The sequence below is a fragment of the Lathamus discolor genome, chromosome 5 (assembly GCF_037157495.1).
Source record: "Lathamus discolor isolate bLatDis1 chromosome 5, bLatDis1.hap1, whole genome shotgun sequence".
NCBI lineage: Eukaryota > Metazoa > Chordata > Aves > Psittaciformes > Psittacidae > Lathamus > Lathamus discolor.
The window spans coordinates 86,928,012-86,948,424 of NC_088888.1; the positions used below are offsets into that span (position 1 = coordinate 86,928,012).

General features: G+C 40.1%; 1 protein-coding gene across 2 annotated transcripts in view; it reads right to left on the reverse strand.

Moving 5' to 3' along the window:
- Window positions 1-20,413, reverse strand: part of MLIP (muscular LMNA interacting protein) — a 140,058-nt gene that overhangs the window by 54,460 nt on the left and 65,185 nt on the right. For both annotated transcript variants that reach the window (XM_065681490.1, XM_065681491.1), the window contains 3 exons: window positions 10,321-10,479; window positions 7,948-8,316; window positions 1,355-2,989 (listed from right to left, as the gene is read on the reverse strand). In XM_065681490.1, coding sequence (XP_065537562.1) covers window positions 1,355-2,989; window positions 7,948-8,316; window positions 10,321-10,479 — 2,163 coding nt within the window. The remainder of the gene's footprint in view (window positions 1-1,354; window positions 2,990-7,947; window positions 8,317-10,320; window positions 10,480-20,413) is intronic.

A 20,413-nucleotide genomic window follows, 5' to 3' on the forward strand; every position in this document is an offset into this window, starting at 1 on the left:
AGTAGTACTGACAGGGTGCAGCGACACTGTACAGCTGTGCTTGGCACAACAGTTCCTCTTGGGTTGTTTGATTTTTAGAAGAACTATTCATGACAATTGCTACTTTGTGCTGATCTAAACCTCTCATTTTCAATTAACATTTTCCAAGCAGTTCAAGTCACCCTGCCATGGCCAAGCTGTTAGGAACATATCTGACACAACTTGATCTGGCAGACCAGGCTGTAATTTTGTGCTGTGAACAAATACATCAATAAACTGTGATAACCTTTCAGTGATGGGCAGAGCTCAGATACGAGTAAATGAGGCACAAAGGAAACACAATGCAGAGATAAGATAAAAGAGGCTGGAAAGCCTTCTACATCCCTGATGTCTTCTAGCTCTTCATTTTGCATAGCAGTTCCTTTTGTTTTCACCTACCTGCTGTATGTTTTTTGATCAGCTTTCCTTTCCTCCCCCTTCCCATTCTTGAGACTTATCCTTAGGTTTAACATGTGACTGGCTCCCAAGCCCTCCTGCAGAAATCACTGTCATTGCTTATTCTCACTCCACTGGTGGAGGACAAACAGCGGGAGTGTGGCTGATCCATTGAGTGTGAGACTTTCATATTTGCAGTAGCTCATGTTGCAGGAAGATTGTTGTTTGGTTGGGTTTTTTCTCCCTCATGTCCTGTCTAGCACAACAAGACCAAAGTACAAAAGAAAGGGAAGAAGCAAGAGACTGTCCTTGTCCTCCCTTTCTGGCTCTTGGCCCCAGAGTCCCTACTCAGGCTGGGCTCTGCTGTGCCTTTGGACTGGTGAGTTCAGGCTCCTGGGGCGTGGGGAGGACAGGAGGGACAAGGTGCTTGGGAATCAACTGTCACTGAACAGCCAGTTCACGTCAATCAGATTAGACTGCTTCTAGCTCAGTCCTGCACCTAAAATCACCAGATTTCTGTTCCTTTCAGTGGGAATACATATGGATTTACATTAACATGGGTGCATAGAACATGGTTTATGTTTATTTTTGACACACTAGTGTTTCATGTGAGCTTCAAAAATAAGTGCACCAAATGTATATCAGGGCCTTTGGACACAAATCCAGTTTCAGCACTGTTTTCTCCCACTCATGAATAAAGCACTTGATTTTTACGCTAAAGGATTCCTACAGCATCTTCCCCATAACATAGAACACATTGCTAGCAATTTGATATGGTAGGATTTGATCTTCTCTATCTTCACTATCAATACAAAATCGGTTCCTTTTCAAACATTTTTCTTATGCAGCTCATTTATTTTACTAGCCTTGTGCAGCATGGATGTGATTTTTTCCTACAGGGACAAAGAACTGTTAGAAAATAAGCATGCACTAAGAGTACCTTGGGTTTGATGTTTTCATGGTCAGGAGGCAGGGAAAAAGACTGTGGTGAAGTCGGCTCTCTGAGTCTTGATGGTAGTGTGCCTGGTGACTTGTCTGAGACAGGAGATCTGCACTTTAACACAGGTGAGGTGGCAGACTGCTCAGGTCTTGGAGAGGAGGAATTAGACCTATAACTTGTGTACACCAGTGAAGAATTAAATTGCAGTGGGTAGGTATTAAGATTACCGGTTTGTGGAACCGGTGGAGTAGAATGAGGTCGTGGGAGAGAACACTGCTCTGAGGTGCTTGAAGGGGTAGGAGAGGAGACACTTATCTCCTCAACAGACAAATGGGGTGAATCTGATTTAGATCTAGAAGCTGGATGCAAAAGACTTGGGGAAGGAGATGTGTGTTTTTCTTGGGTAGGGGAGAATACACCACTAAGACTGGTAGAAGAAAGCAAAGGATATGACCGGCAGGTAAAAATGGGTGAATAAGTGTGTACCCTCTGAGACTTCTGAGGTGTCCGGGACCAGGAAGCAGCATACTGCACCCCTACTGGGGAAGGAGAGGTAGGGTGTGCACGGGAAGAGGGTGCTGGGGGATGAGGAGGAGGCAGTGTGGACTGCAAACCTGGAGAGGCAACTGATTTTCTATGGGAGAAGCTGGGAGATGACAGAGGACTTTGGGAATCCGGAGAAAGTGTTCTGTCTGGAACATGGCTTTTAGGAGAAAAGGACCCTGCCTGAGGGGTGGGATGAGGCTTGGAGTGTAAAGTCTGATGCTGAGCCCACCCTGAAAGCCAATGTTCATCTCTATTGGGGAAATCTGGCCTTATAGGAGGGCTTGAAACAGATTTCTTGGGGGTTGGAGAAGTCGGTTTGGACTTTTGATCTATTGCAAACATTGAAGAACTAAGAGGGCTAGGAGAAAATGTGGGACAAGAAGCAGGAGAAACTGGTCTTCGCTGGGAAGAGCCTGATCTTAAAATAGCAGTTAAGAGGGTCAGTCTGGTTGGCAGAGGGGATCTGGCTCTTGACTTTGCTAAATTTCCTCTAGATGACATTGGTGTGAAAGGCTCATTTATGCTACATATGGTAGAAGAGGAGCCATAAAGAGAGGGTGGAGACAAAGGTTTAGGGCTAGGACATAATGAATGAGTTATTATATGTACAGGGACAGGAGATAAAGCATTCAATCTTTTGGAAGAACTGAGGGATAAAGACTGAGCTGAAGATCCTTGAATTTCAGCCGAACATGAAGGACTGGGGGAAAGACTTCGACTCTTTACTGGAACAGAGGATGTGGTGAAGCCTCCCATTTTGCAAACACAGCCTGAGGTATAGAGACTTGATGTTTGTAGGTTATCATACAATTGAGGAGTGGAGTAACAACTGTCTGATGCAGAAGAGGATATTTTAGACACGGAAGGAGGTGAACTATGGGGAGCACAAGCAGACTGAAAGTACAGAGATGAATCTTGTTTAGAAAACCCAGTTGCTGGCTGCCAGTTGTTACGGGAGTCTTCCAACGAAGAGGCTTGATTCAAGTTAGCCTTGGCACCACACGCTACTTTCTGGTTAATTGGAGAAATTAAGTGGACAGCAGGTGGTTTAGAGGAAAGATGATCAGAGATGGAAAGAGTAGAAATTAACTGGAGAAAAAAGAAAAACAAAAATGTTAAAATAGGTGAAACCTGGGAACTGTTAAGCACCCCACATTTCAGTCCTGTGGTCATGCATATAGTGTTTTCATTAGTACTGCTCTGCGGGTTAAAAGCACAGGGCTGTCTTAAATTCAGGGATATAGCCTGACGGATAAAGCTCTCAGGGGAGGTGACAGACAAGTTGGGTATTATTTTATTCAGACCTCAGTTTTGTTGACATAAACAAGTTTCAAAGCTACTGTATTTTTCATTTCAGGTAAAACCCAAGACAGTTGTACCATCAGTGTCCAGAATCATGTGATAACCATTCACATTGTATAATTACAACAGAAAGTAAGAGAAATGCAATATTGTCCCATCTCACTTAACCAGTTCAGTGGAAATTAGCCTTTCTGTAAATGAGATTCAAGTCAAGTACTCATTTTCTTACTCAGTAAATAACACTTTCTGAAGCACTATGATATCGTAACAAGAAATTTGCTCAGAACTACTTAAATCAGACATCCACCCTGTCATTCACAGGGCAGTGCATTTGACAGTTTGCAGGCACATAAGAGTCCTTATCCCCTTCTCCACAGTCTTACAATATACTAATAAAACAGTAATGAGATCTTTCATGGGTGCCTTTTTTCTTAGGTCTATTTTAATTAGGATTTGTCAAAACTAATTAGAGTGTACAAGTATATTATCAACCGTTTATGCAGTTTTATGCTTCTAAAGAAAGAAATTCTCTCAAAATGTTCCAAGTTCTCATAATGCTGATATTAAAAACTGGGGTATAAACAATATGAATAGAACATATCAGTACGAAATAGTAAGCTAAGTCAACTGTAAAAACAAAAGACTTGAAATTATCACCTAACTTTCGACTGAGCATTTTGAAAGCAAGGACATTTACGTTAATCCCCACAAACTTCATATAAATATAAACGCACCTATTTATTTACTGTTTGATACTCTGAAAGTATTATGCAATTCTATAAAAGACAATTATACCATTTCGTTTCTACAGACATGACTTGTGCAATACTGTGGCTCAGCTTATGAATTATATTTTTTAATACAGATATCTTCCCCATAAAATAAAGGAATTATTATTATGATTACGGTTATTTTTTTATGTCACATAGTATTGATACATCACAAAACAAAAGGTAGAACAAACCAAATAATAGTTTTAAAGTGAGAGGAAGGTGCTGGAAGAATCTCTAACAGAAGAGCAAGACTTGAGACTTTTAAGGACTAACTTATAAGCAAAAGGCTAAATATGGTCTATATATTCAGATCAGAACCCTATTAGGCCTTATAAGTTAAGTGAGCTTTCTCTCCTAAATGATACTCTATAAATAGAAAGCATTGTAAACTGAAGGTACTATCTGTACAAGATAACGTCAGAAAAGCCAAATCCATCCCTTGATTTATAGAAATAAAAGCCAACAATCAGAATACCTTACAACCACACTGATTTGCCCTTATTTTATACATGCATTAAGGTGTCCCATTTCAAAGCGGAAAGCCAATATATATATACAGGGCAAATATCAGAATATGAAAATTAATATCAATGATATTGTATCATAAATTCTATTGGATTAAGAAATTGTAACCCTATTTGAAAAAGCTGCTAATTAAGAATTAGAAAAAATATTGGAAAGCAAGAATAATTTACCAACATTTAATCATTGTGAAAAAATATTCTTAAATATGTCACAAAACATAAAATTATTTAATAAGTTAAAAAGCAGCATGGTAATACATCTGATTGGTAAACTGGAGTAGCCTCCTGAATTTAATAATGAGTTCTGGATGTTGATCAACTAACAAAGCAGAACAGGGGAATGAAATCCTTATTCCAAAATAAAATAGATAAATTTTACTTACAAAGAAAATGGATTAAAAGAAAATAAGGAACTAATATGAAACTGCATAATGAAAGAGCAGGATGTGCAATGGCTTCTAATTAATTAAAAATTAATACGAACGATTTATAAGCAGCTAAGAAAATATTCATGGTAGCAGATGATGAATTTGCTCCTGTGAGTATGATAAAGACATTTTGCAGCAGTTTGAACATCACTGAACATTTACATCCTGAGATAATTAAGCCATTATTCAAATCTTCTGAAAAGATTCTGCTGTTGTATTACAGTATTAACTACATCTACAGATTATCACCCTCTTATTTACAAGATCAGAGAATCATAATCAAAGTTGTTTGGAAGTGACTTCTTGAGGTCATAGAATCATCGAATCATAGAATCATAGAATAGTTAGGGTTGGAAAGGACCTCGAGATCATCTAGTTCCAATCCCCTGCCATGGGCAGGGACACCTCACACTAAATCATCCCACCCAAGGCTTCATCCAACCTGGCCTTGAACACTGCCAGGGATGGAGCACTCACAACCTCCCTGGGCTACAGATTCCAGTGCCTCACCACCGTAACAGGAAAGAATTTCCTCCTTATATCCAATCTAAACTAATCCAGCCTCCTACTCAGAGCAGGGCTGTCACCAACACCAGCAGGTCAGGTCAGCTGTGGTTGCGTCTCATCAGGTACCTAAACCCCTAACAGAGAGATGGCTCCAGCACCCCTGGGCAGCCTGCATCAGTGCTGTACCACCTCTCAGTGAAGAAGATTCTCCATGTGTCCAGCTGGGACCAGACCCACCATGCTTCAAGTTACAGACATTGCTGTATCATGTGGCACTGCAGAGAGGATTTTGGTTCTGTCATCTCTGTAACTGCCCTACAAGCAGTTGTGGGCTGTTTCAGGATGTCTCCTTGGCTGCCTCTTGGTAGAAATCAACAAAGCCAGCTCTCTCAGTCCCAGCTCATATGTGCCCCTGTCACCTTTATGGCTTTGTGCTGGATCCCCATTCCCTTCTTCATGTCTCTTGAATTTGGGGCTGACTGGCCACCAAACTGAGCATAGTTTTGCAGGTATAGCCTCACCAGTGCTAACAGCTGAGATATAAAGACTTGATCAGTGGAATTGGTTTTGCCCTTTCTTTTTTTCTGTTCAGTTTCTCTACTGGTTTAAAACGCTTCTCTAGTTGTACTGGATTAGTGCAGGGGGGGTGAATGACTGAAGCAGACTTGCGTTTCTTTGGTCTGTGATTCATCTGCAAGCCTTTTTCTCTTCCTAGGCTCATCACAGATATATATTTCCTAAAAATGTATGAAGAAAGTTGAAATAGGTGTCGATATTACCTTAGGACAAAGGGATCAGGGAACTTAAAAAAGATCTTTATGCCTCATTTATGATGATCCCAGAATTACAAAAGACGTCATAGTTCTAGTATTGAACCTCGCCCAGGAGATCTTTGACACATTTGAAGTGGCAGAGCTGAGCAGGGAACAAAACAAGTGGTCTTGTGAGATCACATTGCTTTGGAAGGGCACAAAAAATGTGATTACTTACACCAACAAGGCCCTGAGACATGTGCTGTTCAAAAAGGAAAAGGGAGAGTGTGATAAACTGAGGGGCAAAAAGGCAACACTCGTGTCTGAGAGCAGAATTGAGTCGATGTAGACCTTTTCCTGGGGCTAGTTAGCCATGCTTTAATCTCCGTAGAATTTGATAATAGGGCGAAAAATATTCCCTACCAAGCCTGTGACCTGAAAACCAGAAAGTCAGAAAGAAGCATTGGAGACTGTGGAAAACTTGACAAATTCTCTGGAGACTTGAGAAAGAAAGCTTAGAAAAGCTATAGGGTATAATTTTTTTGTGTATAGTCTTACAAAAAGTCCACCCAGTTTCTGTGACACCTTTTAAAGAAACCACCCAAGTAAGCCTGGCAGAATCTGTACACCGAACATTGATGAAATAAATTTGTATTTCTCAAGGACAGTTATTCTTTACAGGCTGCTTCTTCTACATGGATTTATCTGTGCCATTATGCCTTCCTCAGGTAAAATTCCACTGACTTCACTGGAAGTTTTTTGGAAGAAATGGATATTTCATAACAGTATGAATCCAAAACCAGAGTGGATTTATTATTCACAATTTCCTCAATCAAAAATTCACACTGAATTTGATGAAAAATTGAGTACCACAAATATTTCAACACAAGGTAGGAAGTCATATTCATTTTCAGAGACAAAGTAGCCATGCTTAGATCTTATTTTTTTGAAGTATCAATGAAGAATTGCGTTTTCAAATGATGAAAAGCCTCTCAAGGTCAAAAAAAAAAAAAAGTCTGCATTTATTCCGTGTATGAAGGATATTGCAATTTTGCTAAAGGTAGAGATTTCCTCTGCATATACACCCTTGAAAACCATCCATGTTCTTTCCAATATGGGAGACATTAACTTTTCATGCAGCAAATTGTATTGATGCATTTTGAAAATGAAACATTTTAAAGACCTTTTTTGAACTGTCCCAGTGACCCAGTGACAACTTACAATTTAAATGAATCAATAAATGTACCCTAAAAAGATCAGTATAAAAAGGGCCTTTCACATTCATTAGTTCTTTACAGTTGTGCAAAGTCAGTGCTAACTAACAATCAGAATAACAGATAATTCTTTTTTTTGCAGCCTCTTTACCATAAAGGGTTGCGGCAGGTGCTGAAAACAAAAACTAGACCTGGGAAATCTGATGCCACTAATTCAAATAATCTACAGGCTCCACTGATTTCAGTCCATTTAGACTAGCGAGGCATCTAAAATCTTCTGATTAACTTGCTGTGAGATGAGCTGCTCTTAAAGGAAAGAACAAAGGGTCTGCATTACCTGTTCCATGTGTACACCGAAGCCATGGAGAGAGGCAGCAAGTCAGAAGGGTTAGGAAAATACCTTAGAGTACAAATGTGACAGGAATGGTCAACAAAAATGCTAATTAAAAAATAAATTGGCCAAGCTGCTTTATAAAGTGACTCAGGGTACATGTCCTGAAAGCTTTAGTAAGCAAAGGTTAGCTCTGTAGTTTAAAGAACAGGTTACCTGATGTTTTTGTAGATCAGCAGTGCTGTGGGAAAGTGCAGCACCTGGAACATGCCCATCTCCAGGAGGTTTCCCTGCCCCAATTCCAGGGGAAACATGGGATGTGGCCAGCAGCTGAGCGCTGATGGGACCATAGCCATTGGAAGGCCGAAGAGCATTGTTCGAGGCAGCAGCTACTTCATCTTCTTCACCGGAGTCCGTAATCAGGATAAACTCAGCCTTAAAAAGGTCATTCTCCTGCATTTCTCCTTTGCTCAAATTACACCCCAGGGACTGGAAAGCTGTTCGGATGCTGTCTGTATGGACGGCCGACACACAGTCTTGTCTGGCCCCACTCTTTGAGGTCAGTTCATCAGAGAGTGCATTAGACTGCAAAAGATACAAGGAAAAAAAATCACAATTAGCTGCATTTTATTTGTGCTTCCCAAAATGCAAAGTAGTTTTGACTTGCAGTGGTGGCTGACAGTGCACTACCAAAGGTGCAGAGGGCAAATGGACATCAGCACCCAGCAGAAACAATCTGCCCAGGGAGCACCCCACTTCCAGCTCCCCGTTGCGGGGCTTCTTTCCCAGCATCTCACAGAGCAATAGGGGACTCTGAACACAGCAGTGGCCCAAGCCTGGGGCTGGTGCAGGAACCAAAAAGGAGGGTGCAGTCAAGCCAAATGAGCTGTCAGAGCAGACTATGCCTGACACGATGGGAAGGCATTCCAACTGCAGGATCCACGGGAACAGACAATGCTCCTCAGAGGAGTCTGACAGAAAAATCTGGGACAAAACTTATACATATTAATGAAGAAACAAAGGCCTTTATGCCAGGGCATCCTCTGAAGACAGCAGACAAAGAATCTGAGGTCAGAGAGCTTTACTGTATCTTCAAGCTTGTCAGCACAGGCTACAATTGTTCTTCGTATTTTCTGCAATTTCCACTCCCATTGTGTAACTTCTCAAGCATGCTTTGGATGAGAGTGGGAGTAGTGCAAGCTGGGCATGTGACACATCACAAAATCATTCCATATTGAAGCTGCTAAGGTAAGTTATATTTCTCTTGCAGCAGGAATCAGGTGAAAGGATAGGAATATTGTGGACTGCAAGAGAAAGACTGTAGATGTGGCTCATTTTTTAATCCAGGTGGAAGAATACAGTAATTACAAATTTCAACTTCACTTGCAGTTCCATTAGTTCTTGGAGCTCAGTTCTTGAAAAAAATATTGGACTATAATGGGGGAAATGACTATGGAGGTGCTATTTTCATTATCTGATGCTGGTTTGGTTTGGTTTTTAAAATATTGTTCAGATTCTAGACATTTTAGAAGAGGGAGTAAGCTATGTTATGAAGGCCTCACTACTGCTCACTTGCCAGGAAAGTTTTCTTTGCCTACAGAGAAACACAGAGTAACAGATATGAGGAAAACCTGATTCTGCTTTACCCAGGGTGCTACTTACAGCAAAACCAACGTTGAGTGGCTGGAAATGTAACCAGTAAGTTAAACATCCTGAGGATAATATTGCAATGCATGTCTCTTCAAGCACATCCATTCTCAGCCCAGACCTAGTCTGTTTTTAGACAGACAGGACACTCAAAATGCTGGAGCATGTTCAGGTCAGAAGTCTATGAACTCCTGTGAAAAGTTTATGACACAGAAGAACATCCAGAACTGCAACACCAGCAATACCTTAGAGAAGGAGCTGTTCTACAAAAGCAGATTCACCATAAACATTAATATTAACTGGAGGGCTGCATTTGCTTTTCAAGAAGCATGGAGTAAAACAAGAGAGTGTTAAGTGTTGGAAGGCAGAAAGTAGTAACAAACACTGTGGGCTTACCAAAGGAAGGAGTACCAGCAGTCTTGGGCTGGTGGCTTCACTGTCATAAGTAATCATGGGGATAAGCTTCCAAAAACAAAAAACAAGCTTCCACTTTGACACGCTACTATGCAGCTATGAAAGGGATTGGCATCTTTGCTGGAAGCCACAACACAGGAATTTGATGAAACCAGGATCCCGTGACCAATTCTTGCTCAATTCCTATATGATAACACTCTTTGCACACCACTCTTGCTCCCATAAAGATCAGGAAGGTATCCCAGTTTGTTTGCCAAGAATATAGCCTTTCATGACTGACAATGGGGAGTATCAAGACGGGCAAGGGTTTCCTTCCAATACAAACACTACGAAAGATGAAACAAGCTATTGAGCAGGTATCAGCCTTCCCCAGTGCACCAATTCTCCATCTCTGGTAGGCTTGGTAATTAAAATCAAACACAAGCCAAGGAACAGTTCAAGGGAAAGAGCAGCAGTTCAGTGATGTTCAGGATAAAATTATCTATGTCTCTTGAAAAGGTGGAAAAATTACTGCAAACAAAAATCTACCTTATTTATAATTTCTGGATTGCTCAGATCCTTTGGTTCCTCTGGAATTGTCACAAGGAACTTAGAGACATCCACAACCTCACAATGAGTTGGAAGTCGTCCAATGGATGGTACAAATGTGAAGGTCAGAGGTTTGGTTCCAGATTCTTCAGAAGTCACCTAAACAAAGCATAATTAGTTCAACATTTTTATCCAAATAAAGATAATTTTAGTCAAAGTTGAAATAACATGAATTGCCTACTTAACTTAGAAGCATATTATTAACTATACCAGTCATTGTGGGCTTTATATTGGGTCACAGTATTTTTTTTTATGTATATATATACATACATATATCTCTGAGAATGGAGACCTTGGGACCACTGTAGGAGAGGATCAGGCTTGAGATAATCTTAAAAACCTGAATGTGCGTAAGTCCATGGGACCTGAAGAAATCCATCCACAGGTCCTGAAGTGGCTGGTGAATGAAGTTGCTAAGCCACTGTCCATCATATTTGAAAAATCATGGCAGTCAGGTGAAGTTCCCGACGACTGGAAAAAGGGAAATATAACCCCCATTTTCAAGAAGGGGAAAATGGATGACTCAGGGTATTACAGAGCAGTCAGTCTCACCTCTGTGCCTGGCAAAATCTTGGAGCATATTCTCCTGGAAGGCATGCTAAGGCACATGAAAAACAACAAGATGGTTGGTGATGGGGGCTTGAGCACCTCCTGTATGAAAACAGGCTGAGAAAGTTGGGGCTGTTGAGCCTGGAGAAGAGAAAGCTGCATGGAGACCTCATAGCAGCCTTCAGGTATCTGAAGGGGGCCTACAAGGATGCTAGAAAAGGACTCTTCATTAGGGACTATAGCGACAGGACAAGGGGTAACAGGTTCAAACTTAAATAGGGAAAGTTCAGGTTAGATATAAGGAAGTTCTTTACTGTGAGGGCAGTGAGGCACTGGAATGGGTTGCCCAAGGATGTTGTCAATGCTCCATCCCTGGCAGCGTTCAAGGCCAGGTTGGACGGAGTCTTGGGTGACATGATTTAGTGTGAGGTGGCCCTGCTCATGGTAGGAGGGGTGGAACTAGATGGTCTTTAGGTGCCTTCCAATCCTAATTATTCTATGATTTTATGATATTAAAGCCTTCTTTACCAGACAAAATTGTCTCGATTTTGCCAAACAACATGCTATATATATTAGTGGTATGGCACAGCAGACAGGAGAAAATTTGTTCAATAATTTGTTATTCTTTGCATTTTCCGTACCAGAATCAGAAAAACATATTCAATTAATTTCAAGGCTGTTTTTATCTTTGTTTAGCTCCACTTTAATACAACAACAATGTAATTATACCACTGTATCTGGACATATTGCAGCCTCAAGATTATTTGCTTAACACCTTTAATTGGAAAAACCTTTGCTCTGCAAAAAGAATGCAAAACTTGTTTATGTTTTCCAATGCAAATACAGCTAATTCCGAACAACCTGTGGGGTGAATTCTGATTCAAGGAAAGGATCTTATCCTGATTTCTTCAAGTCATTCAGCCACATGCACCAACTAATTGCATGTCTGTCTGCTTATTTCTCTCTCTCTCCACCTCGCATTCTTGCTAAGACTGTGTATGTGGAGCCTGAATGCACTGAAAGAAAAGACTAAGAGCAGTCAATTTCACCTAAATGTTCAATTTTACCACAGTGCTCTCCTATCTATTCCATCTCCTTCACAGGAGATACTGAACAGGGAAAAAAGGCCACACCATGGTAAAACTCTCAGTTGTTTGCCAGGTATCAGGGAGTAGAACTACAAAGGTCTTGGCAAGGTAAATAGAGGGAACTACATCCCAGACCACCGAACCCGACATGTTGACTTCCTCACTACTTGTTGATGTAAAAAATCCTTCATTCTGATTCAAAACTGTGGAATGCATAGATTTCCACTCTTTCTTTTTTTTAATCATCTGATTTAAAGCTTATGGCAGTTAACTGTGTTTTGGATGAACTCTTATATGCAGAGCTTTGAACTGGAATGAATCATACAGAAAAACAGGACTATTGTTTGGTCTGTTTTTTGCTTGCTTGTTTAAAGTAAAACAAATTGGAGAACTATGGCTCTCATTATGCTTCTTTGTAATTCGCATCCATAAGTAAGTAGCAATTACAGAACAGAGTGGAATTATAGAATACATTCACATTATTCTCCTTATATATCTCCTTGTGGCTAGAACATTAAAATTATAGACACAGATTTCCAGTTTAAAAAAAAAAAACATATCTAAACAAATATTCATTCATTCCACTGACAGCTGTCTGCTGGAGGGCTTGGGCAAAATAGGGACAGGTTATTTCTACAAACACTACCAACTGCTCTTTTCTCTACAATTTAGAACTCTGCTCTCTCAGACACACCCTGAACAAATTTGCATGTGTCCTCCTCTAATTCTGAAACAATGAGGTGTTTTGATGTCTGAAAATGAAAAATATGAATAAGTGGCAGCCATCTCAGTTCCAAAATCATGCCTTTATATTCACAAACTTCCATGAGCAGGTTACATTACATTGCAGGCTTGCTACCCAACTAGAGATGTGCATTGCAAGGGAGCAGGAGCAAGATGATCTCTTACTTTTCTCACCCTCCACTTCACAGAAGTGGCCAAGCACTGAAGTATATGATGCACGGCCTGAATCAGTAACAAAAGCTAAATGCTTCACCACAGCAGGATCTCTGGATGTTGTTTTATGTGAGAAACAACATAGCTCTGTCCTACTCTCAGCACCCAAGGTACCTGAATCTGATCATTGATTTTCATAAAGAAGCATCACAGGTTTTAAATGTTAATAGCCAGCACATTAAACACTTATTGCTTGCTTCTAAGTCAGCAGAGCAACGTCACTACTCAAGGACATGCTCACTAGGAGGCAGCCACCAGTCCCTATAATGCAGCCAAGGATACAGCCTCCACCCGAGGACCTGCTGTACCCAGAAATGCTCCTGAAGAAGCAGGATTACCTGCACACAAGCAGGAGCACCCATTATATTAGCATCACTGATTTCTGCACAGCTGACACTATCCATTACAGTCTTACACAGCCCTCAGGTCTCCACTAAAATCAGCTGGAGATGGCTTTTGCTTTCCTGCAGATCTGTAGCTGTGCTTGCATCTTCTGTCTCTAATTAGGAAATGCAGCAAGTGACTCTGGCTACCTCAGTCATCTTTACTAACGTTTTCCCCCTCTACCTCACCTTCTTCTCATGCTCTTGTTTGACACTTGACAGCAGCTGCTCTATATCAGTGAGTATTCTTTATCAGAGCACAAAATACTCCTTATAAGAAAGGAGAAATGTGTAAATAGCAAGCCCACACACAGATTTATAGAAAATTTCAGTCAAATGTGGTAGCACTGCTGAACTCACCACACTTAATCTGCATATTTATAATGAGTAAATACAGACAAAAGCCAAGTTATGAGGCTCCAGCCCATTGCATAGGAATGGAAAGATCCTGCCAGCAGCTAATTCTGTACTGTATCTTACCCTGCGCTTCCAATTTTACTGCTTTGGTGGAAAAAATAAAGAATACAGGAAGAAGCTGGAGAGTGACTTTTTACAAGAACAGGTAGTGACAGGACAAGGTGAATGGAGTGAGACCCCACCTGGAGTACTGCCTTCAGCGTGGGGGCCTCCAGGGAGTGGACCTGTTGCAGTGAGTCCAGAGGAGGCCACAAAGATGCTGTGAGGGCTTGAGCACTTCTGCTGTGGAGACAGGCTGAGAGAGTTGGGCTTGCTCAGCCCGAAGAAGAGAAGGATCTGGGAAGACCTTAGAGCAGCATTTCAGTACTTAAAGGCGCCTACAGGAAAGCTGGGGAGGGACTTTTTACAAGGATGTGTAGGGACAGGACAAAGGGTAATGGCTTTAAGCTGACAGAGGGGAGATTTAGATTAGATTTTAGGAAGAAGTTCTTTACTGTGAGTGTGGCGAGGCACTGGCACAGGTTGCCCAAAGAAGCTGTGGCTGCCCCAACCCTGGCAGTGTTCAAGAACAGGCTGGATGGGCTTGGAGGAACCTGGTCTAGTGGAAGGTGTCTCTACTTATGGCAGCAGGGTTGGTATTAGATGATCTTTAACGTCCCTTCCAACCCAAACTATTCTGTGATTCTATGATAGGATATATAGCCTTCAAATTCAAACAAATGTAAACATGTACATGAAAATTTCTTGCAGGTTATCATTTTTTTCCCATAACCAGTAGGAACAGTAAAAGGAGTTTGATGCCGTACATTCCTTGCTGCTGTAATTTACTTGAATCAATAGAGCTACAGTGGCAGAAAAATGCCATATGCTTTGTCTACTCAAGTTGATACTGATACATTCTGATTAATATTATATAATCAACTTTATACACAATGAAATAATTGATTGGTTTTAATTGCATCCTTTCATGTTACTTAGTTCTTTGAAGAAAATAAATTACAGAGTTTAACGTAAATAACCTTTGAATATCCATTGGGGTCTGTGAGCTGCTGCATACACATTGTTGTATAGCTTCAAAAACTTATTCTAGATAGGTTCCATGACTTCCTGTACCATCAATTTACAAACAGGTTTGTTGCATAATTAATACCATCTGTTTACAACTGCCCCAGGGATAGTAATTTAAATTATATTAATTATTGCTTTCATTACCACAGCTTCCACAGCCTTTACTTGTAGAGCACATTTTTATTGTCTTAGTTACCTTATGAAGACAAATGAACCTTCCATTTAATCTCTTGCATGCTCTATATACATTCAGCATACTGCCTATTTTGTAATTTAAATTGAGGCTCCATTGTCAGTGATTGCTTCCCAGGATTTCCTTCTGGAATACAGATTGCTAAAGTGAAAATGAATATGCCAGTTCACATTACCACTTCTTCCACTGATTTGCTAATGTAAGTCATTTCACTAATAAAAAGACACCCTGAGAAAACCTCACTCTTGAAATACCAAGTACTTCCTTTTGAGGCGGTTTATTTATTTGTTTAAAGGACAGAAAAAGGAAATATATGCAGAAATAATAGCAAAATAATAAGCATGTGCATCTTGATGTAGAAACACGATGACTGAAGCGCTGCTTTGGTCAGAGCACAAATTCACATGCCCACAATTCCTGTGTGCTAAATATAACTCTAACACAGAGAGAGAGCTGACAGCTCACAAAGTAAGAACAGCTAACACCACTCACCCAGTCAGGGAGAGGAGCCATCCGAAAATACGGCTTGGGTTGTGCAACCTCTCCTTAAACTCCTTTTCTGTGCTCAGACTAAAGTCAAAGCACACACAGACATTATCTCCTCCTCGAGACAGAGAAAAGGGCTAGTCTACTACAGAAGAAATTATCAGTTAATGATATGTAAGAATCTTCAGCATGTCTTCATATCCTGATTTATAGCTATCACAGTAACCTAATGCAGATTAACTGATTATTGTGTAGTATGAGCTCTGGCTTATCTAAAACCTTTTACAAACAGCAGCAGATGATCTGAACACCAACTTTATATCTGTGAAATTTCAGGGGAAAAAGCTAAACCCAATCCAAAAGTCCAGGATGAAATTACAGCCCAGATGAAGTTTGTGCCAAAATTCCTACTGACAGCTGTGGTCCAGGAACTTTACCAAGCCCTGTGATGTGCCCATTGTATCACCTTCAGCAGATCATTTTTCCTTCTTTCAGTACAGCAGCACACGCTAAAATGCACACACAGACAAGTATTTTTAGAAACTTAATGTGTAAAGCACTAGAAAGAGCAAATGAATGATAGTATAAATTGTAATCTGCTATTTAAAATGCAAAAGCTCATTCAGCTGAAGTGCTTCCTTTCAATAATAATTGTAATTAGCTCTTTAGCCCAGCAGACTTTATACAGCTGTAATTGCTTTTTCATACTGGTCTTCATACATGCAGCTAAGAATGGTGAAAAGTAAGTAAAGATAGATAACCTTTAATTTTCTCCTTGCAAAGAGGGAGTAAAATACTTTGCCTGTTATGTTTAATTGATTTAATTAAATGCATTTCGACTAAATTATCATACAACATTAGACACCGAGGATGACTGGGGTGACCCACACCAGACTACCTCCAGCTACTTCCTCAGCAGGTAATCACCATTTCTTTCTGTCTGTCCTGTTATTCATTTTACTGCATGGATCAATCAGAAATTATTCCAAAATATTGCTGTTGATTTTGCACAGGATTTTTTGTAGTATGGCCAGGCTTGCCATCTGGTCTTGCACAGAAGGAAGTCAAGGAAGGGCAGAAGTAGACTGAAAAGTTTGAAGGTTAATTGCAAAATAAAATTAAAGGAAATTAATAAATGTTGCTGTCGTGCATGCACGTGGACCACTTATCATATACATTAGCAGTCAGAAGGCTCCCTGGAAAATGGGAGACTTCAAACCAAGCCCAGTGCCTGTAGATACATAAAAATTTCTGCACCTAAACTCAAATCCTCACAGGGTCATAGGATTTATGAGTTTGTGTGTAAAGTACACATACTAGTGTATACACAGAGACATTCACACACTCTGATGTACATAATATATGCTTATACAATGTCATATTACTTCCACCCAACAAAAGAGCTGCAGACTGTTTAGTCACGTTAGTATAACAGCAGCAAGGCACTATAGATCCCAGTTTGCCAGTCCTTTTTTGAACAACTCCGTCTCAATTACTCAGTGGGAAACTGAAAGTTAACTTGAATTTATTCTTTTTCCTACAAAAGTTTATCGCAAATTCAGTGCTGAGAGTTTCCAGAATGCTTCTGTCATCCTCGCAGCAGTTTTGGAACACAGTCTCGTTAATGTGGATAACATAGCTCACCTCATTTTCTTTTTCTGAAAGCTGCATCTATGAGTAAGCAGGTGAAAGTTTCAAATCAAGCACTGGGAATAGAAATAAATCCCTACTTTCATCCATCAGAGCTGAAAGATCAGTCTAGGAACTAGCAAGGAACTCCAGTTTAACAGTAACATGCATCAGCCATTTGTCCTTTGGTTTCTCAAGATGGCTGAGTGGCTGAGGGCCCAAGGGATTTCAAACAGATCAGCTCCCTCCTCAGGCAGACAAGGCTGACATGCAGTGAGGTTTTGCCACCACACCACTGAGCACTACCAGTCGTGCCCTCACCACTACAGGAGGATCAAGGTCAGGTGGTGCTGCTACTACAGGTGAGCAGCTCATCAGTTCTCCTTTCAGAGATGCATCATAAATCAAGTCTGGTAACAAATCAAGGATATTGCTGCAAGCAACATATTTTTGCAGGAGGTGGTACCCAGCATCACATCTGTGTTTATACATATCCCTGCATGTGACATCTAATGGACCATTATTTTTGTACAGTGAAATAACTAGTGAGTGACTACAGAAAAAGGATATATATGTTCTAGTAGAATATATGTCATGTTATCAAGAAACTATAGCTTGAAGGTTTTTGAAGAAAACCAGGGTATTTTAACAGATGCCTCCAAAAGTACAAACACAAGATAATAGCAGAAGCCAGGAAACTGCAAGTATAGGATAGGAGCCCTAGGGCTACAAGCAAAAATCATTAATAATCAGTTATTATTCACTACATGAATGCAGCCATGTGTGCTGGTATTAAGGATAATAGAGGAAGTTAAAAAAACAGTACCCAGCATATGTAAAACATAACAAACATATAGAATTTCTATACAATATAGAATTTGTTGGCCAATAAAAAAAACCACAAGTGAACTGTTAGCAAACACAGAAAAATAACTTCAAGTGGGCTAGCAGTGAAGGGGAAGTAAGCCTCACCATCAACCTCATACACCTCCCTGCAAACAAGTAGAGGTGCTGGCAGCTTCCATAACAATGCATATGAAAAAAAGAGGTGGTAAAAATAAGAAAGTTTGTCTAAGTCAGTTTTAATTGTGTAATTATTGAGAATGAGCTGTAATAATAACTTTAAGTGTGAGGATTACTGTAGCTGGACTAGTAATCATCATGTAAGCCACCTGTATATGTGAATTTGTATGCATTTGTGTGAACAGTACAATGAGGAGATGCTAAGAGGAAACAGTAGATTGAAGGCAGGGTAGGTATGAGAGGTAGCACATGAAAGTCTTTTCTAAACTGATAAACTCAGGAGATTAGAGGTCCAGCTGAACACACAGGAAATTATGAATTCAGAATACCGGGAGTCAGCCCAATCTGCCCAAGACCACCAGGACACACTGGAATCATCAGTGAACAAGTTGAACCTCATCCAAGAATGCAGTAGCTGCTCTACATGGACTATACAAGATTGTACATACAAACAAAGTAATAAGAGGCCCCTAATTAAGTTCATGACAACTCAACTTAGAAGCCAAAAGCACAGCAGTAGGCTCTTCTGCTTCTGTACAAAGGGTTGCTCTCCCAGCTGTGACTCCAGCTGGGTAGCTATGAGTTTTAGTGAATGAGCTTAGAAGAGACCTGCATGAGTAACTAAAGGCACTGTGTGAATAGTTATCCACTGTTAATAAAACCAGCCTCATTCTATCAATTATAATATCTTGGCTAGTAAAAAGTGTTCTGATAAATATTGGTTGCGATGACTGACTCCTCCAACTCAACCCTTTGTCAGCAAAAAGGGAACTAGCAACATTATAACTGTTGTTAGACTTCTAACACTTTAATTAAATTAACTAAAAATTTTTGCATCTCTCTGTGTGTCTTCTTAGTACGAATGAGTTGCACAGGTTATCTGGTCTTTCACCACACCCTTCAGGCTCTTCAGTGATTTGGATGCAGCGGCCGAGATTGAGCATTTCCCACTTGCGCAACTTCTCTGCTCATTTTTTAAGAACTGCCTTCCTGATTTGTTTACACACAACTGGAGGACTGGTACAGCCTCACATTAGCAGCTGAGTTATGCTTTAAAGAGCTCCAGGTTAACAGCTGTGTGTGAAATCCCTCATGGACTCTTTCAAGAATATGCTGGATTTAGGGCTGCCAGTGCTGCGCTGCAAACCTGCTGTCACCCAGAGCACTTTAGCAGTATTTTCCTATGCAGCAGCACTGGCAGTCTCTCTGTGTTTTCCCAGGTATAACTCTATCCAAAACACTTCAACACAGAGTGTGAACACCCCTATCATCCAAGACAGACAGCAAGAAATGAACAACCATGATCCTTTATACCATGGTCACCTAGTATTGTAGCACATACTCTAAAAAAAATTCTCCTCAAACCTGAAGGACCACAGGTTCAGGCTCAAATTCATTCTCACTTCCAACACTTTCTTTACTGAAAGTGTTGGAAGAAAAGAAAACCGCTAATTTACCTCTTTTGTCTGTTCTCAGCTAAACAATGTTAAAAGTACATTTATTTTTTATATATTCTTTTTTCAGGTTGGCTTTTAAAAATATTTTCACTTTTGAACACTGTAAAAGGTAAAGGGGTTTTGAGTGTTAAAACTTTTTGACTGAGTTTGGTTTAATTGGACAGTAACTTCCCATTTAAAAATAATTGATCTAACAGGGCAAAGAAAACACTGATGTGATGTGCTCTTGGCAGCACAGCTCCTGTTAAATTGCCTCCTGTGTTTGGACTCTCCCATTATTATTATTATAAAAACTTCTGGTTTTATTTCTTTTAAATGTCTGAAATATGACATTTTCAATAGGTACATCCATTCCCAAACTGCTACATCTTCTGCCTGGGCATTTCTTTTGCTAAGGAGCTGTATTTTTGGAGCAGGTACCCAAAGGATATAAAGAAACAAATCAAAATGTACAGCCTAAATTTTCAAAGGCTCTGCATCTGGCACCCACATATCAATGACAAATAATACCACATCTTTCATGCTTATCTCACCAGCTGATCTTGACATACTTTCAAATAAGATCTTCAAGTTCCAAAAAGCCATCCAGCATCTGGTTTCATCAATTTTATTTGCTTTATCAGTTGGAAAAAGGTATTTAAAAAAAAAAAAAAAAAAAAAGGATGCTTTCATAGATTTCATGAAGAGGAAATTAAAGTGTTAGTGTGTTAGTCTTTATCCACTCTTATATGACCAGACTGAGGGTTTCTAGTTTATCTGCTGTCATTTTTTCTGCTGCCATTC